Raw genomic sequence first — 26,866 nt, 5'->3', positions numbered from 1 at the left:
GAGAAAGATGGGGGGGGGACAGAGACAGAGGGAAAGACTGAGATAGGAGCTGAGAAAGATGGGAAAAAAGAGAGACAGAGAGAGAGCGAGAGAGTGGCAGAGAGAGAGTGGCAGAGAGAGCGAGAGAGAGGCCTCACAAAAGTTTAAACTTTTACTCCTTTAACCTGCGGAGGCAGCTTTTGCAACATGGCTGCTGTTCTAGGGGGCAAGTCCAGAGTTTTGCAAGTGCCACATTCTGCCCTCTTTCAGATGTATGCCGCTCAACTCAGCCTAGGCTGAAAAAAAAAAAAAAAAACCCACACTAACTTTCGATAAGGCAGCGCCTACTGTCACGGCCAGGATCCAAATAAGGGGACAAAGGTCTTCCGCAGCTTATCGCGCTCGGCGTTATCTCCCCCTTTGTACTTCTGTTCGATGTAAAGGCATGTTTGTAAACTAGCTGCTGCTGCACATTCTGTTTTGACGGTGTTAAACAGCGCCTCATGTTTAATCCCAGCTCGCCTTCTCCGCCTGGGAATTCGCTCAAAATGAAATCATTCCGTCTCTCGTCGCAGGCAATGCAACGACGTCCCGAGAGGCCAAAACTCATTAACGGCTGTTGACATGTCGTGAATAATGCTAAGATGCATGTTGAGGAAACCTTTTTTTTTTGAGCGAATGGAAAACATGCACGACACAAAAACCACATTGTGTAGCATTTGCTTACCTCAAACAGATTGGATGCCTCGTTGCCATACTGACTGGAAATGATCTCCGATTGGTCGCTGTACCATTTGAGCCCGCCCAGGAAGCTGTCTGCATCCAGGTCGCTGACATCCAGCTCTGAGAGGTCAAGTTCAGGGAGGTCTGGGCAAAGGGGTTGGTCTTCACCAACCAAGGCAGCACACTGCACGCATGGAGGTGGAGAAAGAGGAAGGAAACGATCAGGGGGTTGGATCAATACGAAGATACACACATTTTGGTACCACTTTACATTTGATAAAAGGCAAGCAGTTCGGATTCTGAGCGGAACCAACAGCCTCTCTTGCAAACCGCATCCTATTCATAGCGCTGAACCCATCCTATGCATATAAGGCGATGCATCACTCAAGAGGGATATCTCCCATCATCGGTAGTTCCAGGAATAGTTCGGAATAAGCCTGCCACTCACTTTCTATGATGCGCAATATATGCAATCGAGGCATAGTCTGCCCTTAGCAAAAAATAATATGGCAACCATAGCCGGTGGCATCTCTTTGGATTGCCCATACACAGCACAGCGCAGACTGTTTTAAATGACTGCATGATCTGACATTGCCACCTGCTCCCATTGGCCTGGGTGAGGCCAACCTGTGGCACACCTTGTCCTCTCCCCCTTTCCCTCCAGCGCACATAGCGATCAGTGTTGGCCTCCGTGTTACTAAATGCCGGCTGTTGACATTGCATTATTCACCTGATGCGGTCTAGCCTATGCATTATAGGACAGCTGCTCTGGCCGTCTGCCCTGCACAAATCATTTGGCTTCGTCGCGGCTGCAGCCAAGATAATCTGTGTTTTAAATCAAACGGGCTTTGATGATGATGAAAAGAGGCTTGGAGGTGCGAAGGGCATCAAGTTCATTACAGGGACGTGATTTTTTTTTGCATGGTCATATGAACCACAGCGATATACTGCGGCCATATGCATTACCCCCCCCCCCCCGCCGCCACGCCAAGACGTTGCACAACGCCACTTTCTGTGGTTCAGCGGGTATACACTTCTAATGAATCACAATACATTCAAAGCAACCACGGGAAGGTTTTAACAGCTGAGATGTGCTGAAGTTGCAAGTGTGTATTGCCACGCTGTCCTCCACAGCCTCATTTATATGAAGAGGGGAGGAGGGTGGGGGGGGCAACAACATCTTTTCCACTGTTATCTAATAAGCTGCAAACTGCTATTTCTGCTGGCAACACATCAGCCGATGCATGAGCGGTACACGGGAGGCTTAAGATAGATATCCCCGGGCAAAGCCGGGAGACAGTTGGCCTACACTGGGAAGGGATGAGACTCGAGTTCGGCTCGGGCAACGCTGTGAGACGGATGCCGTGCCGAGAGAGAGAGAGAGAGAGAGAGAGAGAGAGAGAGAGAGAGAGAGAGAGAGAGAGAGAGAGAGAGAGAGAGAGAGAGAGAGAGAGAGAGAGAGAAAAGCCCGCCCAGACTAAGTGTCACAGTTCATCTGCTCTCACCAAGTGCACAAGAGCAAATCGAGGCAAAATTCCGGTTTTCCAATAACGACTAGGACCCATCCCCCTGCGCGCAGCCGTTTGGAGAGGTGTCCCCTCCACACACAAAAAAGACGCAGCGCGCTTGAAAAAGCTTACAGCTGCAGATTTTGTGGAAGAAAAAAAAAATCCAAAGATGAAATTTCGCCAATCATCTCACGCACCCTCTTCAGGAACTAATGAAATAGCGCCGCCAGACAGAGAGCGAGAGGGAGGCAGGGCGCACCACAGCGCAGCGCGCCTGTGATTTACGCACACGGAGCACATACAAACACCTACTACGGGAGGATTATTAAGGATACGGTCACGGGAAACCGTCCCCCTTGTTGCAACGGAGAGCTTTATGAGTGTGATTTACCTTCAAGTCCGGACAGTACATCCGGAGAGCCCCGTGGAACAAATAAGCGTCAATGTGCCCCCCCCCCCCAAAAAAAGAAGAAGAAGCGCTGCACGCGCCAAGTAAACACACACACACTTGGTTGATGGACGGCGAACGTGACCTGTCGTATGGCCCGTGCAGACAGACCACCCACCAATAGCGAGGTATGGATTAAAATATGCCCCTAAAAGCCCACCGATCGGATGCCAACGCACGAGCCTATACGTTCACAGTAGAAGTGAAGTGCTGGAGGACGTCTCCAAAAACACCAACCCACTCGCTAGGATGGGTCGAAACAAACACATGCAGAATCCCAAATCTATTTCACCTGAATTATCATCATGCATCCCACGAGACCGACGAAGTCCAGACATCCTGCAGTCACATCATGTAGACCCCCCCCCTTGATATACAGTGTGTGTGTGTGGGGGGGCGCTTCTGTTGCATTTGTGCCCTGCTGTCTGCAGACTGGTAAGAATTGCTACGCAGACCTAAACGTCCATTACAAAACTGACATGACACGACGAACGCAACAACTATTAGGGAGGAAGGAGGAGGAGGAGGAGGAGGAACAAGTAGGCTCCTCCGTCTGATGTGCGTGACTGCTTGTGTGCACCGTGCTCATGATACCGAGACCGTTGGTGAGCAATAATCCTCAATTTATCCTGCAAAAAAAAAAAAATAGCAACAGGAACAAACTATTCAGTAACTGCACGCGCATCTGTATACTTTGGAAAGATTTTTTTTGGGGGGGGGGATCCCAAACTAGGCAACCGGAACTATTCATTCGAGGAGAGCACAACCTACATGCGTATGCGCTACAGCAAAACGCAACGCTCCTCCAGCGGGGGGATGTTGGCACTTTGACGCGCCCGATATTGACATGATGCTCCGTATTATATAGACGCCACACACACACACACACACATACACATACATATATATATATATAGTGACTCTCCATCGTGAACAACACACCCCTCCCCAACCACCACCACCACCACCTCTCCGTAGAAAATTAATAACATGCTCGATTCCGATGCGGCACAGCTGAGATTATCATCGCCAAGTGGGTTTTGAGTGCGCCATAACAGCAAGGTGGATATGCCCGACTTTACCAGATTTCCGTCATTTTTTTTGCACATGAAAAAAAGAACAGAAAAGAGAAAGGATAGGGGCACGCTTCTCAACACGGGGGTGGGGGGGGAGGCAAGGAAGCTCTTTACTCAGTCCGACATTGGAAACACCATCTCAGCCGGTGTGTAAACACTCTTTCCCCCCCTTGTTTGCAACACAATCCGAGAGGAGACGGCCATGCAGCGGCAGGGGCAGCAGCGGCGGCAAGGGCATCGGCAAACTCCCGGCGCTGCACGAACAAGCACCGCACCGGCTCCTGCAGACTACCGGTAGTAGGTATGCACGTCTGTGCAGCGACTAAACCATCGCGATTCAAAGCAAAAACAAGGTTTGTTTGGGGTTTTTTCTCTTTTTTGCACATGTCCTCGCACTGCCACAGATCCCCGTGCGTGTATGTGTATGTATATAAATACGTGTGTATTTGTGTGTGTGTGTGTGTGTGTGTGTGTGTGTGTGTGTGTGTGTGTGTGTGTGTGTGTGTGTGTGTGTGTGTGCGTCCCCCGCATCGTCTCCGCTGTTATCCAGACGCATACTATGCACAGCGTGCCGCGCCAGCGTTGGCTGGCAGAGAGGGAAGAGCGAGCGTAGACCTCAGACCTCTACACGGGGCTGCACGCTCTACAAACCGGATTCGCCGTCTCGGGGTACTCGCTGTGTCCATCCGTCCAGAAAAAGCAGTAAAAAAAAAGGGGGGGGCAAAAAAAACCGGTCCAGGTGGCTATAGGGATGAAAACAAGTTGGGATATTTTAAGATGTTGCTCACCTCTAATTCTCTCCACACCGAGTCCTGGTTACACCTGTCCCACGCCATCCAGCCACTGAATGACGGTCCGAAAAACAAAAAAAAAGAAATGAGGCAAAAAAGAAATCCACGCACGCTCCACTCGCTCTCACGCAGACAACTGGCCCTCGCCGAGGAGGAACCGAGGGCACCTGTCTTACAACTGCTCTCCATCACATGACAAAGCTATTAAAAGTAGGCAGGGGAGTGACTCCAAGTCCCTGCACCACCCCCTCCCCTTCCTCCTCCTCCCTCCCCCTCCCCTCCCCACTATACTCACCATGACGCGCTAGGAGCGGGCGTGGTCCTGGCTGCTTGCTCGCACACTATATAGTAAACCTGCCCCCCTCTCCCTCCCTCCCTCCCTCCCCCCCCCACTCCCCTCCACCAAACCAACTATAGAGAAAAAAAACCATCTTTTATAATAAACGACACCGGCGGATTAGTCTTCCGTCGGAATCAAACGCGCCCCCCGGCGTATTTACTGGGCTGCAAAGACAAACCAGTTCACCCCATAGGATTCAATGGAACTATGGGGGGGGGTTCTTCTTTAATTAAGGTTCTCATCACACCCAAGAATTAAAAATACGCCCCCGTTACGATCGCGAACAGATGACATGCAAAACGTGATGTGCGTGCCACGCGCGGTGGCCGCTCGGCCCCTACGAAGCCATGAAGCGACTGGAGAGTTAACGCTGAACGTTAGCATGCGCCGATGAGCCAAAACATTATGACCACCTGCCCAATATGCTGGTTGGTCCTCCCGCCTGCCACCACAAACAGCGCCCACTCGCCGAGGCATGGACTCTACAAGACCCCTGAAGGCGCCCTGTGGTATCTGGCACCAAAAATATTAGCAGCAGATCCTTAAAAGTCCTGTAAGTTGCAAGGTTTGGGCCGCCGTGGATCACACTTGTCAGCCCCAGCACATCCCACAGATGCGAGATCTGAGCGGGATCTGGAGAGTTTGGAGGCCAGGGCAACTCCTTGAACACTTTCATCATGTTCCTCGAACCGTTCCCCGGACAATGTGTGGCAGGGTGCATTATCCTGCTGAAAGAGGCCACTGCCATCAGGGGATACCGTTGCCATGAAGAGGTGAACCTGGTCTGCAACGATGTTTAGCTAGGTGGCACGTGTCAAACTGACGCCCACATGAATGGCCGGACCCAGGGTTTCCCAGCAGAGCATCACATTCCCTCCTCCGGCTTGTCGTCTTCCCACAGTGCATCCTGGTGCCATCACTTCCCCAGGTAAACGGCGCACACGTTCAAGTCCATCCACGTGGTCACGGGACTCATCGGACCAGGTGACCTTCTTCACTGGTCCAAGGTCCAGTTCCAGTGCTTGTGTGCCCATTGTGGGCACTTTCGACAGTGGACAGGGGTCATTATGTACGCACTGATCGGTCTGTGGCTACGCAGCCCCACATACAGGAGGGTGTGATGCACTGTGTTATGACACATTCCCGTAACCATCATTGAAATGTTCTGTGACTTGTGCCACAGTAGACCTTCTGTTGGTTCGGACCAGACGGGATAGCCTTGGGCGCCCAACACACTGTTGCTAGTTTTGTGGTTTGTCCCTCCTCGGACCACTCTCAGTCAGTACTTACCTGCTGACCAGGAGCACCCCACAAGCCTTGCTGTTTCAGAGGTGCTCTGACCCAGTCGTCCGGCCATAACCATCTGGGCCTCGTCAAAGCTGCTCAGGTCTTTACTCCGGCCCATTTCTCCTGCATCCACCACGTTGACTACCAGAACTGATTGCTCACATACCATCGAATCTACCCAGACCTTGACACGTGCCCTTGTTTGGAGACGATCAACGTTATTCGGTTCCCCTGTCAGGGGTCATAATGTTTTGGCCCCTCAGCGTCGCCAGACTAGATAGAATACTAAAGAGTTTGCAAGGCTTTCGGATTAAAGCAGTATCTGCTCACATCTCTTAAAGTATTAAAGAGCTTTTTTCTCCTTCTTCTTCTTCCTCCTCACATGTAGGGTTCAGCCCATCGCTTGTTGGTGCCGCTGGTCTCGAGCAAAAACACTTCACGTTTGACTTCGCGTAATAGAACTCAACACAGCGGACCAACATCTAATTAACCTCAGTGTAAATACAATGTTGGATGAAAAGTCAGGCTTCCTCCCCACACCATAAACACTACACACAGGGTGTGGTGTTTTAGAGCCCACCCTGTCACAGGGGTGTTCACCTGGTATGAATTAATCCCCCGGCACCCACACTTCGGTGGCCCGTGTTGGGGTTCTTTGTGCGGTCGGGGCGGCAGGCGGTTAAACTGGAGTGGTTTGGGGAGTGTTTCCTGTTGCATTCGGAGGGACCGAAAGGGCAGGTGGCTGTATCAAGCATGTATACAGTGTCAACAGGGCCTGTATAGGCAACACCGCATCAGAAAATAAAAACAAAGCCTTGTGGACATTGCAAACAAAGAGGCCTGTGTGTTGGTTAGCGGTGGAGTTAATAGACCCTGTTGTTAAAGGAATTCTTTTGTTACATGGGATACATGGTTTACTTCCCTCGGCCCTGTATCAAATGCCCTCCTTTCCCAAAATACTTGCACATATAAAAGAACGCACGGAGAGCTCCTCACACAGGACTCTCATCCCAAAAAACGGGCCCGTGACGTATCAGAAGTGACACTGGATTACGACTCTGAGATTTTAAAGCAATCTCCTGGAGTATTTATCTTTTTATATCCATGCTATTTTCAAAACAAAACCTGGTTCACTTCCTATAAAATGTATTTCCATAATAGGAAAATCACTCCATGGAATATGCCAACCCCAGTTCCTTTTTATGTTGTTGTAAGCCTATTAAGCCCACCTGAGCATGCAGGGGAGCAATTGTCTCCCTAAATTAAGAAGCCACATAAGTCTCATTAAATATGAAATTGCACAGAACCCTGTAAAAAGGTTCTGGGACTCGACATTTGGAATTATACACACATCGTGTGTGTGTGTGTGTGTGTGTGTGTGTGCGTGCGTGCGTGCGTGCGTGCATGTGTGTGTGTGTGCGCGCGTGCATACACGTGTGTGTGTATTTTTGTTACCTTTTGGAGACCATTTCTGGTATAAACACAAACCTTGTCAGGACCGGTATAGTCCTCATGGGGACCAAAGCCCAGTTCTAATGAGGAAAAACCTCATTTCTGGGGTCCCGGTTCAGGTTAGGGGTAAGGTACGAGTTGGTTTTAATTAAGGTTAGGGTTAAGGTTTGGGTTAGGCTGTGCACAATGAATGGAAATCAATGCAATCTCCTAATAAGTAAGGATAGCTGCGTAAACGTGTGTGTGTGTGTGTGTGTGTGTGTGTGTGTGTGTGTGTGTGTGTGTGAGTGAGTGTAAGTTTCTATATACATGCGTGTGATTGTGTACTTGCAAGTTCACAATATGCATGCATACACATGCAACACATATATTTGCGTATTCATGCATATCCGTGTGTGTGTGTGTGTGTGTGTGTGTGTAAGTTTCTGTATACATGCATGTGATTGTGTACTTGCAAGTTCGCAATATGCATGCATACACATGCAACACATATATTTGCGTATGCATGCATATCCGTGTGTGTGTGTGTGTGTGTGTGTGTGTGTGCTTACTGCCATCTGAGGGCATTTGTACCAGTGAATCTATACATCTGCCCCTCCACACGCGCCCAGAGACGCTACCCAGAAGCCACAGCAAAACCTGATCAGAGCAGGTGGCGTGTGCAGTGACCTCACAGAGCCCAGATGGACGAGCGCCGCACAATAATATTATAGGAATACCATGCAAGTGACATGGAGCTCAACGGTAGCTGGCTTTGTAACTGTGCCGGAAATACGGCACACAGACACCAGAGATTTAGTGCCGCAGGTAAATCCTTTGTTGATGAAAATATGTAACATAAAAGACAGACAGCAGTCTGTGCAGGGTGTTTTGCTTTAGTACGTGGGAGAGGAAAAAAATAAATAAATGTCGAAAACGGAGCCATATATAGGCTGTTTACCCACAAACCGATGCTAAGAAGCAGCATTAAACTGGGTCCTTAAATGAGCAAGGCATTCTAAGGAAGTAAAAATCCACAAAATCCTAATTACGGCTCAGTAATTGCACCATAATGTGAGAATATAGACTTCTAAAAAATCGATAGGACATCCCTTTTGGATATGAGATGCTGGAATTTCTCTCTCTCCTGTAGCGCCATGTGACTAACACTCAAAAGGCTTATCTGATTGTACTCTTCATGCCAATTAAGACAACGGGGGCTAAAAATAGCAGCGCTGTTATGATTTTCCTGAATAGCTTTTGGTGCCTTTTTTTTAAAAATTAAACCAAATATATTCTTGCCAGTGGGCACAATCTGATATCTATGTACACAAAAGAGATGTGAAGATTTAAGAGTTATTTTTAAATGGAGGACGAGGCGATGCATCCCCGGTGAAGTTCAGGTAATCTCTGAGATGTTATGACTTCTTTTTCACTCATAGATAGCTTATAATGAATGGGTTTGTATTACCGGGTGTCCGGAGACAGTTTTTTTTCCTTCTTAACCTCTACTTAACCAGGTAATCCCACCGAGATCAAAAATATCTTTCTAAAGCGAGCGAGCCGGCCAAGAAAACAGCGGCGACAAACAACAGGGCAGAAGTAGTTAATGTTTTGTCACTGTTGGGAGAAAAACATCTATTTGCAAAGACTGCAATTTCCCTTTCGCAGCATAAACTCAATGCATATTTTCCCTTTTAAGGCCCGTGGGTGCCTCAGCGTTGCTAGCCTCATGAAACACGATTCGCAGAGCCTGTGAAAATATGTTTGGTTACAAATTGGTGAGACAGTGATGATTTTTTTTCACTTCCTGTTAAGTTGGTCCCTTTGCAGATATGCGGTTTTCGTCTGACAGCAACAGTTTACCGGTGTTTACAATGTTACAATGTTACAATGTTACTTATTTAGCAGACGCTTTTATCCAAAGCGACGTACATCTGAGAGTTAAAACAACAAATGTTACAATGTTACTTATTTAGCAGACGCTTTTATCCGAAGCAACGTATATCTGAGAGTTAAAACAACAAATGTCACAATGTTACAGTTTACGATGAAGGGGACACCCATTCAGGCTAAGGCGTTGACAGCAGTGGTGCACAGGACCATGGTATAGATGCAGTAAGTCCTTCCATCCATTTCCCAAGTCGCTTATCCTAATTAGGGTCTCGGGGATGCTGGAGCCTATCCCAGCAGTCCTTGGGCGGCAGGCCGGGAGACACCCCGGACAGGCCACCAGTCCATCACAAGGCCGACACGTTCACACCTTGGGACAATTTAGTACGTCCGATTCACCTGACCTACATGTCTGTGGACTGTGGGAGGAGATTGGGAGCACCTGGAGGGAAGCCACGCAGACACGGGGAGAACATGCAAACGCCACACAGTCATGCAGATGCAGTGAGCGTGCACTAAAGAGACTGGCCTCAGGTTTTGCTTTCACACACTTTGCATTAAGCACCTCGTATAGATAACATGTCTCAGAGGGATTATGTCTATAGGAAGGAGTGTGAAAAGTTGTTCGCACCCATCTGCTGCAAAGCATTCTGGGACATGACGGAGGCGGCCTTTCTGTTTTTAACAGAATCTTTGAAGCTCCGTGGCATCGCTGACCCTCGCATCACAGACAGTCCCATCGCAATTAATTGAAAGTGACTGTTGCGTAATTGCTAAATGGCCGGCAACTCAATAATAACATGGTGTGACAGTTTTTCTGTATAAACATGTCAGAGAACAGGCCCAGTGCCGGTTGCCGAGGACCAAACGAGGACCAACAATTGGACTTATCAAGACCGGGGTTCTGCTGTTGGCAGTTCACAGAAAGCAAATGGGTCTGAATGATTAAACGATTTGTCCCAAGAGTCAGCTGACAAGTAGAGCTCTCATATCCAAAATGAGGCTAATCCTCAGATAATTATCTGTCTTTGAATATTCAGCGTGACCTGCTGCATACTACGCGGCGCGTCTCCCATGTGGAAAGGGAGACTCGCATGGAACATTTGCCACATGAAATTTAGCATTACATTTCTGCCAGCGCACAATTACACCGAGAGACGATATAATTTGGACTCTGTAATCAAGTTACTCTTATGTTGATTAACTATTTTTTTTAATGGCGGTCTTGGAAATGTTAAGAGCAGCGATACCTTCCGTAATAAGTGACCGTCCATATTAAAGTGACCTTTTTTTTTTTCATCTGGAAAATGCATCACAGCTCTGCTGAGACTGTGTCATTGCTATTAGTGTGTGGGGGAGTGATTCATATCACTTTGTCGCATGTCATTGCTCCCAACAGAATCTATCCTAGCATCTGGCCACTTTGATGCACGGCAGCTGAATTCATATGAATTAATTGAGGGCGGAGGCACAGGAGAGTGCTATATCCATCCCTGTATTGGCCGGGAACATAATAAGATAGCCTATCTTTTCCTCTTGCTCATCTTTTGATGTGCTTTCAGGGCTTCGGCGTCCAGGTCATTTTTCCTTTGGTCAGTCGTATTGTGTTCTCACGACGAGCGGGATGACGGTACAGGAAGTGGTCACGTTTCATGACGGTTAAAAACGCTCACCCGTTAACCCGGCGTGCAATGTCATGCTAAATGGGCTGTCAGGAAATGTAAGCAGATACACGGCACACAAAACTCAGGAGCTTCATGGGCCGTCCGGCTAGCATAGCGGTCTATTCCATCCATCCGTTATCCAAACCGCTTATCCTACACAGAGTCGCGGGGATGCTGGAGCCTATCCCAGCAGTCGTTGGGCGGCAGGCGGGGAGACACCTTGGACAGGCCACCAGGCCACCAAAGGGCCCACACCCACACACACACACACACACACACACACACAACTGGGGACAATTTAGTATGGCCAGTTCACCTAACCTACATGTCTGCAGTCTATTCCGTTGCCTACCAACACGGGGATCGCCAGTTTGAATCCCCGTGTTACCTCCGGCTTGGTCAGGTATCCCGACAGACACCATTGTCCATGTCTGCGGGTGGGAACCCGGATGGGGGTATGTGTCCTGGTCACTGCACTAGCACCTCCTCTGGTCAGTCGGGGCGCCTGTTCGGGGGGGGGGGGGGTAGCGTGATCCTCCCACGCGCTACGTCCCCCTGGTGAAACTCCTCACTGTCAGGTGAAAAGAAGCGGCTGGCGACTCCACATGTATCGGAGGAGGCATGTGGTAGTCTGCAGCCCTCCCCGGATCGGCAGAAGGGGTGGAGCAGCGACCGGGACGGCTTGGAAGAGTGGGGTAATTGAATGGGTACATCTGGGGAGAAAAGGGGGAGAGAAAAAAAAACCCAGAGCTTCACTTTAATGTATCAAATGATGAAGCAGGACTTCCTCAAGTGTAAGGTACTCCTCTCTGATTAACCACTATGACATAATGCTTTCTCCCGGAGCCGGTTGCAAAATTAAAAAACATCTGCTGTATCCAAATATAATAGTTTCAAAGAGGCAGCCGTTGACAATTTGGAGAGGCAATATTAGGACTCTTCACCTCCCATATCAACTAGGCGCTAGATATAAGTATACTCAAGAATGCTCAGGGAGGAAAATCACAGCTACTGTCGACGTTCACTCCGAAAAACGCCATCAACACCCATGTAACACATCCATTAGGCAACGGGATAAGCAGTGCCACACCGCAAAGTATGTCAGTGAACACCCCTCGACATACGGTGAGCGAGCACACACACACAGATTTTGCATTGCCTCTCTTTGTAGTGCCCTTCATAGAACCTGTCGCCTCGCCGCCCTGCGTGTGAGCGTGTAATCCTTTCCATCAATGAACTCCACTGTGTCGTTTAGCCAGTCTCAGGATGGCGGCTGCTTTCCCCGCGGAGAGTCCAGCCCAGGTTATTAAGGCAAATGGCATGAAGAGGCTGGGGCCATTTAGCCATGGCTGAGTCCTGGAATTGAAAATAACATCAGTCCCATGCAGGGGCTGGTAAACACAAAACAAAGCCTCGGGTGCCACAGGGCGGGTTCCACCCTCACATAACACCCTCGCCCACCCACCCACCCCTCACCCCCACCCCCACCCACCCCAGCCTTATTTTGGAGGAGCAGGGGAACAGCAGCGGGTCCCGCTCCCCCACAGACGAATAATATCATGGTCGCTTGGCGATGCGAGTTGGAGTCTCCCATCGGTGGTCTCTGTTGTAGGGCCGTTATAGGGCTTGTTTAAAACCACCAGCGAGTCATGAAAGATGCATGTGGAAAGTGGCGGCGGAAAGAGGCTGAGCCGTGAGCACAGGCATGGCGTGTAATGCGTTTGGTGGAGAGCGGTGGTAAGCCAGCGCTCTGGGCAGGGACTCGTGAGCCACTTTTGGGTTTTGCTTGGGTGTACAGTAGCACTCACACGGAATATTAAAATGTATGTACCGGGAGGGGTTGGTTGGTGGGGGGGAGGGGGTTGCACACAAACATATAAGCAACAAAACCAACTTGTGCACCCTTGTGCTTCAGTTCCCCCCCCTGAATGTTAACTTCAAGACGTTTCCAAAACGCCAAGCGACGCCACCGAAGCCTGGCGCGGAAACTCGGGGAAATACGACAGGAACGCACGGCCATGATGCATAACCGCTATCTGTTTGCTACGCAAGGGGCAAACGAAGCCGTGGCCCTTCAGTCATGCTGAGGCTGCATTTGTTGATTTGAAATTGCAGGGGGGGAGGGAGGGGGTTAATTTGGACACACATTTATTAAAATTAAATTTAAAAAACAAGAATAATTAATTCAAGGCTTTTCTTAGTTCAAGGCCACGATCAGCACAATTGCAATGGGTGGAAGGGCGTACGAAGTAGGGGAGGCTGAAAGAGAGAGGAAACCACCTCGCTCCCCGGAGAGTCGCTGTGGATTTGGTGTCGGTGGATCACATACACGCAGGTTCATCAGCTAGTTTACCACCTTTAAACAACCACAGATTTCACCACCGCGGGGCGGGAAATGGTACCCTTCCATGCTTTGATGAGCCTTATATTGTTGGTTTTTGGCATCGGCATTAATATGCAAATATACCATAAAAAAAAGAAAACTACAACAGACGATTTCTTTCATCTCCACAGACACACACATGAAAAAAGAAGAAGCAGGAAAGAAAACCCGGCAGTCATGAGACGGCATTATTGGTTGCTGGCAAACTTTGATGCATCCTTTGTGCGAGCGGGCCAAATTCCACCGGGTCATGAGCAGGCCCAAAGCACGACAGATGTTGCTCGATTTCTGAAACAATATACGGGCAGCCGCGGATACCTTGACAGCGCTCCCCTTATGTACTCTTAGCCCTGGACGAGCGCCAGGGAAGAATTAGGTCAGCTGAAGTGCAGTGGGCCCTCGTGCAACTCCATGCTAAAACCACATCCAGTGGGGAGGGAGGGTGTGTGGCTGGGTGGTGGGGGTGGTGGCGCACAGGTAGAAATTTCTGGAGCAGTACAAACCCGTTTTCTCTCTCTCTCTCTCTCTCTCTCTCTCTCTCTCTCTCTCTCTCTCTCTCTCTCTCTCTCTCTCTCTCTCTCTCTCTCTCTCTCTCTCTCTCTCTCGTATCATAGAAACGTAAGCAGAAACGTTACGCCCCAGAGTCCAGACTGCAGCCTAATTATTTCGAGCAATGAAAGGAGAGGGGTCAGGAGGAACGTAGTGAGAGAGAGAGAGAAAGAGAGAGAGAGAGAGAGAGAGAGAGAGAGAAAGAAAGAAAGCATGTGAATTGCAATTCTTTCATACAACCTGCATACGGGGTGTATAACCACAAGCCTGAAAAGTCCTTACGGCACAATAAAACTGATTGTATCATCACCTTTTTTTTCCCCTTACAGGCTGCATTTCTACTACTCTTTTCATCGCCTCCTTAAAAGGAGCTTGTACGGTTGGAGTACACGGTAAAAGAAAAAAGGTAAAGAAAAAAAACGAACACGGAGGACAAGGAAGTGAAAGTACAGTCGATTCCCATTTTCACTGTGGCATCCTGCTTTCACACGGAGGGAAAGAACAAAGAGAAAATAGCAACAGAGGGAGAGAGGGGGGGGGGGGGGGGGGGTAGAGAGAGAGATGGGGCCGATGCTGAAAGAGAAAGGTGACAGGGAGCAACAAAAGCATGAGAGAGTGGGCCGCTGTGAGCGATGCGGCAGGACAAAGACGGTGCATGAAGTGAAGACAGACATGAAGGGGGAGTTGGGGGTGGGATGGGGGGGTGTTAGAGAAGTGAAAGGTAAGTACTGGAGGGAGCGATCGTGGGACGGGCGGCAGGGGTGGGGGGAGAGATGACTCAACAAGGGGTCAGCAGCGGGAGGTGACTCGCCAACGGTGTTCCTGAAAAGAGCTGGCGATGACGAGGCGCGTGTTCTGCATCTCATCTGAAGACAAACTGCCATGCTGTCTTACCCTCCATACACACACACACACACACACACACACACACACACACACACCCGTGTGCCATGCGTGCATCTCCACTGCTGATGCGAACCGGCCGCCTTGCATGATTATCACATAGCCAGAATCAAAACGTGCTGCAAATTCGCCACTTCCCCTCCTAAGTTGTATGAACTTGGAGAACTAATGAGCGGAGGATGAAACAATAGCTGACAGTAATAGGTTGTGATGTGTGCAAAATCAATTTTTTTTTTTGACTGACAAGTCACCTGGACGTCATATTCAAATTACCTGGCAGCCGTCCCACGGCGTTAACGTCTGCATAAGCACACCGCCGTTTGTGCTGAGCAACAACATTTGTCTTTTCCTTGAGAGTAGGCAACCTCTGTGTGTGTGTTTTTTTTTTGTTTTTTTTTTGGTTGCCTTTGTGGTTTTCCCAGACACCCAGACTCTTGTTAAGCCTCCAGCCATTCCCATGGTGACGATACATAATCATTTCCATCATTGTCTCTGACATACCTGTAGGGGGGCAAGGTATAGCTTGCGCCATCTTATAAGTAGGAGCTCAGCTGTTATTGAGACAGGCAGTCGATCGGCCCACCCTCGCCCCTGACCAGCACACCGCTGCAGAATTTTCCAAGCCCCCCCGCCACAATCCTTCTTTGTATGTTTCGTGGTGCCACTCGGTGGCCGCCGGGACTCTCATCACGCCCATAAACAGGATTAATCAGTGCTGGCGTTGGGCATTTCGGTCCAGATGACGCGTGTAATCAAGGAGTAATTGGCATGTCATCCGTACATGAGGAAAGATGACACACGTGAGGCTAATATACTCCGGCGCGCCACGCTGCAACAAGCGCCGCTTGAATAGCCGTGGCCCTCGGAGGCTTTGCAGAGGTAGCTAACTTCCTCGCGCCGCTGACAATTTGGCAATCCTTAATGTCTTTATTCACTCCTCCAAACTCCCTCACATTGTAATTCACTCGCTTATTCATTTATTTACATGCTAACACACTTAAACACTAATTTTGTAACTTATTCATTTATTTACATGCTAACCCACTTATCGGCGGCTGGATTCAGCGGCCTATTCGTTTATCTGCATCCGAGATGACACGCTTGCTTGCTTGAGTATTCATTTATGCACGTAGGAAGTCTCTTAGATTCTTGCCTGTTTAATTACGACGCGCTGCTCTTTTCACTTCACACAAAGGATGCCTCCTTTTTTCTTTTAGCTCAATATATACTCTTGCCTCACACAATTGGAGATGGCCAAGATGACCTCAGATGTTTGGGGTCATGCCGGCCACAACGATGGGTCTGAACTGCCCTTATCTCTCCTTGTAAACGTTGAGCTTCAGGATAAGTCAGAGCCCGATTTCATGGCTCATCTGGGGGATGTTAGGGTGAGCACAGCTGAGGGGGGAGACCGTTCTTATTTGCTCTGCAGCAATATATTTTCTTAGGTTTATACGAAGGCTGCAATAAAAGATGAACTGCTATGCTTTAAGGTTGTATTCTTACATGTTATGACGCATAGCGCAAGAAACATGGGTCTACTTATGATTGCACATTACTTTATGTCATTAGTATACTGTATGTTATTTATATGGAGCAACCCCAACCATTTGTCATTTGGTATGAAACCATGTAAATGTAATTTTCAACTGCAGCATCTGAAGAACCCACATTAGCGAATGCCAAATCTGCTCAGCCTCTCCTTTGGTTGATCCAAGGATATTAAAGATGTGCCAGTGGTGATGATCATTAAGGTTCAGACAAGTTCCTTTTGAAATTCATGACTGAGTTTTAAACACAGGGATTTGGATAGACTTTACAACTTCAGACCTCGGATAGGCTTCTTGCAAGCATTTGCCGAACCACCTGTAACGGCGATGCCCATCCCCGCTGAAAAACTAAGTTAAGAGGCGCCCGGGTAGTGTAGTGGCCTATTTCGTTGCCTACCAACACGGGGATCGCCGGTTCAAATCCCCATGTTACCTACGGCTTGGTCGGGCATCCCTACAGACACAATTGGCCGTGTCTGTGGGTGGGAAGCCGGATCTGGATATGTGTCCTGATCGCTGCACTAGCGCCTCTTCTGGTCAGGGGAGAGGGGGAACTGGGGGGAATGGCGTGATCCTCCCACGTGCTACGTTCCCCTGGTGAAACTCCTCACTGTCAGGTGGGAAGAAGCGGCTGGTGACTCCACATGTATCGGAGGAGGCATGTGGTAGTCTGCAGCCCTCCTCGGATCGACAGAGGAGGTGGTGCAGCGACTGATATGGCTCTGAGAGTGGGGTTATTGGCCAGGTACAATTGGGGAGAAAAAGGGGGAAAAATTCAAACACCCCCCCTCCCCAAAAGAAAACTAAGTTCAGCTGAAGCTGGTCCTAGAAATGGGGGTGGGGCGGGGGGGTCTTGGCAGGGAGTGAGGTCAGCGATGCACTTGGCTGGTGCCCTCTGATAGCTGCTGTCTAATTTGCAGTATGCCGCCAATCACAGCGGACAGCCCAGAGTCGTGCTGAGGAGAGGGAGGGCGTCCATTATAGCAAAGCGAATGGCTCATAGAGATATCCCAGTTGTTTTTCATCACATCAATTTCACGCCCGCGCTGCCGGGCTCCTCAGAAATGTGACAAGGCGGAGATGGGTGGAAAGAAAGGATGAAAAGGGATGGAGGAGATAGCGAGCATGAATGGAGAGAGGAAAAACAAGCGCAGAGATGCTCCGAGTTGCCAGTGTTCATCTCAGGGCCGGCTACCGGCGGCTGCGACGGCTGTCATAGCTGTCAATGGAACAAACTGTACAATAAGAGAGTCATATCTGAAGTTTATATCATCGCTGACAATATTACTCAGCCACTGTACGGTATCCTGATGCAACACGGGAGCAGCTTCAGCAAAAGGTTATCACTTAATGGCATATTTACAGAGAGGTTCAAACGGTCGATTGTTTTTAGTCCAACGAGGCTTTTGCAATGAGCACGGTGGAAAAATACCTGACTCACCCATTTAATGTGGCTTCCCAGAAGCACAGGTAATGATTGTTAAGTGGGATTTTTTTCGGTGTGTTACCGAGTCATTTCTGCTCGCGGTCCTTCTTAACGGTGCCCTGACTGCTCTGTGTCGCATGCGTTGCATCGTTTGTGTTGTTTTCCGCGCCACAGAAGCTCCCCGATGCGGATGATTAGGGTGATGTACTACCACTTCTCCCAGACTCCGCAAAGAACCGGGTTTCGCAGTGCGCGCTAACTCAAAGTGAGCATCACCTGGCCTACCATGAAACACAACTCCTTGTTCTCAGACCAAGAAAACTTTCTCAGCGTAAACATTTAGTTTGCATGAGGGGGAAATGCTGATGACGTCGCGCCAACATTACGGAGAATACACGCTCACATGACGGCGTACTCGGCTCGGCCTCAGATATTCCGCTTTCGAAACGGTATTTCATATCTGGGTGAACATCTTACGCATCCCTCTTAGCTTCAAGGGAAACTCTTTTCTTTCTTTTTTTATTTTACTGTGATCCTCTGAAAACTGCCCGTGAATCTTTAAAAGGTGCAACGTTTATCACAGGGTTTTATCTGTGCCGGAAATGACCATGTTTATTCAGGCTTAGTGTTTCTATTGGCATCCAAATGGGCTATTTAAGCTTGTTTACGCACAAAGTGGATGTTTAACCCTATATGTCTTTATGGTTCCACAATGCATTTTATGGCATCCTACAAAGGAATTACTCTGATGACAATGCTCTGTTGTAAACCTGCCTCATGACCCGAGAGGGTCAGCCGTGAGACTTAGCCTCTCATAAAGGGATATCCCTCCTTGCTCTTGTTATGGATCGAGAGCTGTAGTCTAAACAGCATTACAACACAACGGCGAGGCTAGCGGGTCAGTTTGTGCAAAAAGGAAATTAAGATCCCCAATCATTAAACACGATGGCTGCTGCATTTCAATGAATGTGCATGCGTTGCTTTTGCCACACTGCAGGATGCAGGTCAACGGTAGGGAATGTGATGAACAAATAAATGGTAAAGCTAACATCGGCTAACCCCCCCCCCTTTTTCCCCCCAATTGTATCCAGCCAATTACCCAACTCTTTTGAGCCGTCCCGGTCGCTGCTCCACCCCCTCTGCCAATCCGGGGGAGGGCTGCAGACTACCACATGTCCATGCCTTCTCCGATACATGTGGAGTCACCAGCCGCTTCTTTTCACCTGACAGTGAGGAGTTTCGCCAGAGGGATGTGGTGCGTGTGAGGATCACGCTATTCTCCCCAGTTCCCCCCCCCCCCCCCGAACAGGCGCCTTGACTGACCAGAGGAGGTGCTAGTGCAGCGACCAGGACACATACCCACGTCCGGCTTCCCACCCACAGACACGGCCAATTGTGTCTGCAGGGACGCCCGACCAAGCCGGAGGTAAAACATCGGCTAATCTCACCAAAGGCCTGATCTGATCTGCTGGAGCCTGGGGAGGGAAAAGTCAACCAGACCCCAGTGCATTGGACAGCCTTCCAACCAACATAATTAATGACGGTGCATTTTTAATTACCCCTGTGTGACGGTGGGCAGTGCAGCTTTTGTTTATCGAGCCCTGCTGATCCACATATTAACGAAGTTAGGTTAATGATAGAGGTATTTTACTTAATAGCATTTTTATTACTCACGGTAAGTATGCGGCAATTAATTAACAATAGGCGAATTAAGTTCCTCTGCCGTAATGGCCTACCAACACAGGACATCATTACCAATAGTCAGAATAATTCATGAAGCGAGGAGTCAGGTGGCGTGATGGTGGTGGGAAAAATGAATATTCCCCAGCATAGGTTGGATTTTTCATTTTAGAGAGGAATAAATTATGGATATAGCCTGTCAGCGAACGCGCCGATGGTACTGCATGCCGAGTAAGCCACGGGATCAAAGATGCAGCGCGTGAAGTCGTGGATTTGACACAGGTGTTTGGGAGGAGGGGAAAAAAAGTTTTTGAGCACAGTGTGTGTGTGTGAGAGAGAGAGGGAGAGAGAGAGAGAGAGAGAGAGAGAGAGAGAGAGAGAGAGAGAGAGAGAGAGAGAGAGGGAGAGAGAGGGAGAGCGAAGGTGAGCATGCACTGTATTTGAAAAGATAAAGCGCTGAATTAAAGATGGACAGATGAGCGAGGGAACAGCTATAGACAGAGAGTTTCAGCGCGAGCTAGAGGACCATCTCTATTCAAGAAATGACATCGAATAATAGACTGCACAGACGTACATGAAAGCGCATAATCTTTTAAGCTTGAATTTAAAGGTAATCTCCCATTAAAGAGTACTCGCTGTTTCTTTGTGGTGGAGAAATGCAATGACAGCAGAACTGACGGGGGACTCTTGGTGGGACTCTGAATGGGGAAAGATTGAAATGGCAAAAGGTGCAATTTCCAAGCCTCGGACTTCTGTGGTAAATTCTTTCATTCCGAAAGAACAACTAAAACAGTGGCTGTGAGAAACATGAATATAATCTCTCTCTCTCTCTCTCTCTCTCTCTCTCTCTCTCTCTCTCTCTCTCTCTCTCTTTCCCTCTTTCTCTCTCTCTTTCTCTCGCTCGTGCACTCATGCACGCACGCACGCACGCATGCGCGCGCACACACACACGCACACACACACTGAGACTGAGCCCAAGTACACATGCAACAAAGAGGAAGAGATTAAAGCATTAATTCAGTGAGAGGGAATAGGATCCTGGCATAAATTCAGAGTGAATGTTTGGGGTTATCTCCTCTGCTGACTGCCATTTCTACATTCTGTACTCCGTTGCACTCTGCATGCAAATGCAAACTAGGGTCACATCCTGTATCCTATGGCATATCAGCCGGTAAACTCTTGCTTTTCTTTGATAAGCGCTGTTTAGGCCTTGTGTGTGTGTGTGTGTGTGCATGCGTGCATGTGTAGATGTGTATTAATGTCGGTAGGTGTGGCTAAGTGTGTAGATTTACAGATTTACATCTCCGTGCAATTCAAGCTTGCCTAAAATAATGAAAGCAAAAAAAAAAAAAAACTATCACCAGACAGTGACGTCTGTTTGTGTGCTTGTCATTTTGGGGTGAGGCACAGTCAGATAGGCACACCAGCCTTCCCTGGCTTCACGCGGGATGCCAGCTGGCGGGAACTGGGGAGCCATGACGTCTCATGCCAGTATGAGAAACCAACGGGAAAGGGAGTCTCATCATATAGAAAATGTATTCTGGCAGCCTCCAGCCCTCATTAAAAATGCACTAATGCTGAACATTCCCATTAATCTAAGCATGCTGTATTTAGCGAGGGTAGCCTTGTGTCTAGTCTATAAAACATGGCAAATAAAGCAGGTACTCTGGGCTTCATCAAGGCCTGGCCAAGCGTAATGGGACCGAGATGGGAAATGTTCCTCCAGTAGCCAAAGTGCTGTGTGAGGAGAACCATGAAGTCCATAGAACAAAGATATAAATATCTGGAATTGGATGATGACATGATACGCCTTCGCTCTGGCCTGATAATGGAAAAAATATCTGTTACCATCCTATCTACAATAAAGATAATCGTCTCTGAGGTCTCCAGTCTTATCAATCATCTAAATGTATATTAGTGGGAGACATGGTGATATCATGATGGTAGAGATATATGTCTTTCTCACATCTTTTAACTGACATTATAACCAATATAAGGGGGATCACATTTGTCACTTGGGGGCGAACGACGCGGTGGCGGCACAAATGCGCGACAAGGCTTTCCTCCATTCTCAAATGAGTTCACCTTGTATGGGCCTGGCTAGCTAGAACTAAGTTATCCAAATTATTTGTGTTGTACTAGTTTGGTGTTGTGCCTGCTGGGGCGATAAATCTCAAGGGACATTTTATGACAGCATCTGTTATGAAATCATTACAACTGCTTTCTGAACTTCTCGGGGCGAGCTGGGGGTTCAAGGAGAGGTGCTAAGATGCTCAGCATCGAAGCACGCTTTCAACTGTAACTCGAGTAGGTTACAACAGGGTGGGGCCTCCCATGCACACAACCTTTCGAGACTTTGAAGATCGCTAAAAGGCCCAGATGGAATAGCCCGTCTTCAATTTGTCCCATAGCAACAACCTTCTCTTCCTCGCCTTTAGGTCAGAAGTTATTATTCAAACGTATGCATGCATGTATGTGCAGAGTGCCTGATTTGAACTAGCTAGGGGTAAGTAGCGCATTTCAATAGGACATGAAAGCATCAACCACAAGGGCGGGCTCGGTTTCAGTGACAACATGACGCCCTTTTCTCCAGACTACACCTGTTTGGCACACTTAGTGCCACTGTGCGAGCTTGTAAGGGTTCTTATTCTTTGCTCTCCCCCACTCCCCCCCCCATAAATTGCATACTTAAGACACACAGATACATCTTCAACCTTGAACAGCATGGGTTTGTGGGTCACAAGAACATTTGTGAGAGATAGGACCATCAACGGCAGAGCATTCATGTGGTATGGTAACGGTAATCACGAATCGGGAACATTTATTTGTCATTTCATTCCATGCACCTATCTGCGCACATGAAATGAAACAAAATATCTTTCCCCCAGCCCACAACAATGCAAGAAAAAGACAAAAACACATGTCCAAACTACAAAAACACTACAAAACTACAAAATCCAACATATATATATATATATATATATATATATAAAACACAAAAAAACTCACTGTCTAAGAGAGTGAATGCCAGGATGACTGTCAGATCTACCGATCTGCATGGGTTAGCAGTTAGCTTAGCCTGCCCCGCTTCCGTGTCCTGTCAGACCACCCACAGTGTTTCCTGCTCAGGTGCAGCTCCAGGCAGGGCCGTGGTCATTGGGCCCACCGGATGCAGCACACCAAGCTCTCCCAACAAATCTAATGCCAGCTGTCCCAGCCAGACACCCTCGACACACCTCCCCACACTCCACACGACGACACCAAAAACACAGTCAACGCCAGGCGAGGCCGCCGCCAGACCGCCCTCGGTGTTATCAGAACTGCTGGTCTGCATGGGCTAGCAGTTAGCTTAGCCTGCTCCACTTCCGCGTCCTGTCAGACCGCCCTCTCGGTGTTTCAGTAAGCGGTAATGTCACAACGTCTTACAGTACGAGCCATTACTGTTATCTGTTACTTCTGTTTTTTTCTGTACGGGCTTGCCTCCCAGACATTATATACATAAATATATAATCAGTAAACTTTACTTTAAAGGGATGCATATTTTTAAAGGTTGCTTTGCAGGCCAAAGGGGAGAGGGGAGGGAGGTTTCAGGAAGGGAGATAGACTTCACAAAAAAAAAAAAAAAAAAGTGGGAATCACACCAAAGACCTCAATTAATGTGCAAGCGCCTCACACATAAACAGGTGCTGGCTTCTGTGTCGGTGTGTGTGGGCTCGTATACATTTCATTGTGCATGTAAAGCAGTGGCGGCTTCGTAAAGCTGTCAGCATTTCCATACCCTAATAATAATTACCCTCAATTTACCCTCTGCCCCACAGCCAGCTGAAGTAAACAAGTCGTGGATATAACCACCTCCATGACAAAATGTTCGCCATTTCTCATCAGGAAGTGGCCACATGGTATAGAAGATAAATCATGTTCAGTGCTGCCCATGCGCAAGATAAGAAGTCAACCGAGTCCACTGTTGTTAACAAGGTTCAGTTTTATGGATTTCATTTACAGCAGCTCATGACCTTGAATATGATTAGTGAGTCAATAACAAAAATGCACTAAGTTGCATTGGCTGATAACAATGTGTTGTGAAATTGCAGCATGTAAGATACTTCCCACAAATGACGAAACCGGGGAGCGACCATGTTTTACAGTGAAACTGTAAAGTCCAGCTGTGCCATTCAAAAGTGTCGTGATTTAAATAGCAAACAAAATGTCCATATTGCTACTGCTAAACACCAACATTGGACATATTGTCTGCCGAATGGAAATGAGTGTCTTCCTCCGTGGATGATAGCACTGAGCAGTAGCGTCAAATGGCAAACCACCACTATGTTGTTAATTACATCTTGTATTTCAGTAGCAGCCACTGAGGCACAAACGGCCTCTGGCTAGTGATCCACTTGACTCCAATTCCTATTCGTGTGTCTCTGTAGAGGTAGTATTCCCAAAACTGAAGAATAATTGGTGTTTTCTACTTTTTTTCTTTTTTTCTTCCATATCTCAGAAAGTTGAATAAGTTCATCTGGACACAACATTTATTGAGTGAAACGTATCGTCACTCATCTAAGTGACCTCTTCGGTCTAAACTGACTGCAGGTATCCCCACCCTTATAAACAAACCGATCATCGGCTTCATATGCAAATTATTGTGACCATTAACTCGACTTAGAATGGAAATGTGTACTGTTCACAGAGGATTGGGGGAATAGTTGCAATCACAGCATTGTAAATGGCGACAGATGTACTCTTAGGACCCCCACCCCGGTTTAGGGAGGGTCATTTCCTCTTCACATAGATGGCCTCTTTGACTTCCCGTTCAAACCTGCGTTCCTCCCTATCAAGGATGTGCACATCCTCATCCTGTAACTCTAGTTAATGGTCACAGCAATTTGCGTATGAAACCAATCGTTGGTTTCGGTGGTTATGCCACTGTATTGTTTGTAAGGGTGGGGGCACCTGCAGTCAGCTAAGACTGAAGAGGTCCCTGAGATGAGTGATGAAACCTTTCTCTCTCAATAAACGTTGTGTTCAGATGAACTGAGTCACATTTCTGTGATTTTCTTACCTGGATTATCGGGTATGCATCAAGACATTTTTTTTTCCCCCAGAATTTCTCTTGATGTACAATATAGTGAGACTGGAAATTAATTGAGGGGGATGAATATCTTTGTAAATTGTTAAATATTTTACCGGTCTGTGAATTTAACTCATTTAAATAAGTGTGTACTAACATCCAGCTCAGGTAATGCATAATCAGGACTATGGTGCCATAGAGGCCCCTACATTAGTGAAGAGCATCATTACCACTTCATAAGATGGCTAACAAACAATTAATGTCAATGGTTAGTTATTGGGGGGATGCCAACAATGTCCCAATATGTATCCCTGCATACCGCAACATACGACCTCAGGTGAGCATACAACTGGGAAGAGGAAACTGAATTGTTATAGCGTAAAACTTTATATGTTTCAGGCGTCTGAATTTAAATTTAGAATGGATGCCTCGAGGCATTCAATCGGTTATGAAAAAGACAATACATTTTTTCTCTGCATTTCACCACTGGGGTCTCAAACACTGCATCTCTTTGGGGAACTGCCAAGCTCGAACCACAACTGCTCCTCAACCATTTCACATTCAGCTGGCCCAGACATGGACAAGGCAATTTGGCTGTCCGGCCATCTATACAGGGCCTTGTCTGGGAATGGATTCAGTGATTTGGATCTTTTTTTCTTTTCTTTTTTTGTGCCTATGCTCTTTGTCTCCATTGTGAAGACCTGAGGAAAGATAAAGAGAGCGAGCGAGAGCGAGAGAGAGAGAGAGAGAGCGAGAGAGAGAGAGAGAGAGAGAGAGAGAGAGAGAGAGAGAGAGAGAGAGAGAGAGAGAGAGAGAGAGAGAGAGAGGGGGGGGGGTAAAAAAACAAGTTTGACCGAAGCCCAGTCAATTATCTCCCAGGTGTTTGACTGAAGTGATTGTAAGCGATCCCGGCAGTTCCCACGAGCCATTGACTGAGACGGGCTAGAATTAGCCAGGAACAAAACCCAATTCAGCAGAAGTGAAGAAACAGCAGTTTTGAATAAAACCAACCAGAGAATGCAGAAGAAAAGACTCCCAGCTGAAGATAAAGTCGAATCTTTGCTCCTTTTTTTCCCTCCCCGTTCCTCCATTCCCCCGTTACACACAGCCTATCATATAGCCGAGTCTTTTAAACAAACTATGCAGCTGGAATTGTGTCTGTCGCGCTCCCAATACCTTTTTTTTTGTGCAGAGGTTAATTACTGGCAAGGCATGAGAAAATTACATTCTCAAAATAAAGTATTATGATTGGCCCTTCCGCCGGCTATTTTAAGTCATGCGTGGTCTTCATACAAGATAGCTAGGAAACTGGATTTTTGGACTTGTCCGATATCAAGTAACCTTATTTCAAGTCTTCTGTTAAAGTGACTATTCTGACTTGCAAATTACCTCTCTTTCCTAGGCCCCAAACACCATTTCCTCACAAAGATTAAGTTATAGGCTGAACTTGAGTGCACACAGTGTTGTAATAACACAAGACACTTTTCTATTGATAGTAGTGAATTTCCCTATGTCTTTCCCCATCTCTCCCTGAGAGAATTCAGTCAAGCTGAAGGGTAGCATTTCTATGGGGGGGAGAAAGACATAGCAGAGATTGACATTTACAATTCAAGGGGCAGGAAGGTGGTAGGATTCTTATATGCGACTTGCTGGGGTTTAAGCTAACACAGGTCTACTCCAAAAATACAGGCACACAGCAAGGGGCCGGGCACATTCTTCGAGTCAATTCTTAACCACAAATAAAATGCCTTGAGATACAAGAATAGATAACCAGGCAAGGTCTTTAGCTTAGCCTCTGTGGATAGTCTAAGCGGGACCCTTCCTGGGTTTGCACGAGTCTCGTGATGGGAGGTCCCTGGCTCCCAGGCAATGATTGTGCATTTTCCTCCCCGCTGGAATCTTATTTACTTTTGCCTTCCACATGAGATGGCCACGTCAAGCATGGTTTGCGTCCGCTATGCTTTCACTCAGCTGCCCGTGCAGCACGCCAGCTCATGCACATCAGGGCTAATAAATGTATGGCCTGGGGAAACAGGCATTGCCTGGTGCGCTAATGCTGGAGGTATCTGTCGAACTAGCAAGCTGGCATGCATTACGTGCTAGTAGCGCCATCTTATACTGCGATGAGCCCCGTAATCACTAACTGGCAATCACAAACAATGGTAGG

The 26,866-nt window shown here is 47.8% G+C and overlaps 1 protein-coding gene across 1 annotated transcript in view; it reads right to left on the bottom strand.

The window, feature by feature from the left end:
* Positions 1-4,660, bottom strand: part of ppargc1a (peroxisome proliferator-activated receptor gamma, coactivator 1 alpha) — a 50,400-nt gene extending 45,740 nt beyond the window's left edge. The window contains exons 1-2 of the mRNA XM_056300311.1: positions 4,523-4,660; positions 707-886 (exon numbers count right to left, since the gene is read on the bottom strand). Of these exons, the coding sequence (XP_056156286.1) occupies positions 707-886; positions 4,523-4,570 (228 nt within the window). The 5' untranslated portion in view covers positions 4,571-4,660. The remainder of the gene's footprint in view (positions 1-706; positions 887-4,522) is intronic.
* Positions 4,661-26,866: the final 22,206 nt, after the last annotated feature.

Source organism: Lampris incognitus, chromosome 20 (assembly GCF_029633865.1).
Source record: "Lampris incognitus isolate fLamInc1 chromosome 20, fLamInc1.hap2, whole genome shotgun sequence".
Lineage (NCBI taxonomy): Eukaryota > Metazoa > Chordata > Actinopteri > Lampriformes > Lampridae > Lampris > Lampris incognitus.
Note: the sequence above shows the minus strand (reverse complement) of the source record. Positions and strands in the feature narration are given on the sequence as shown.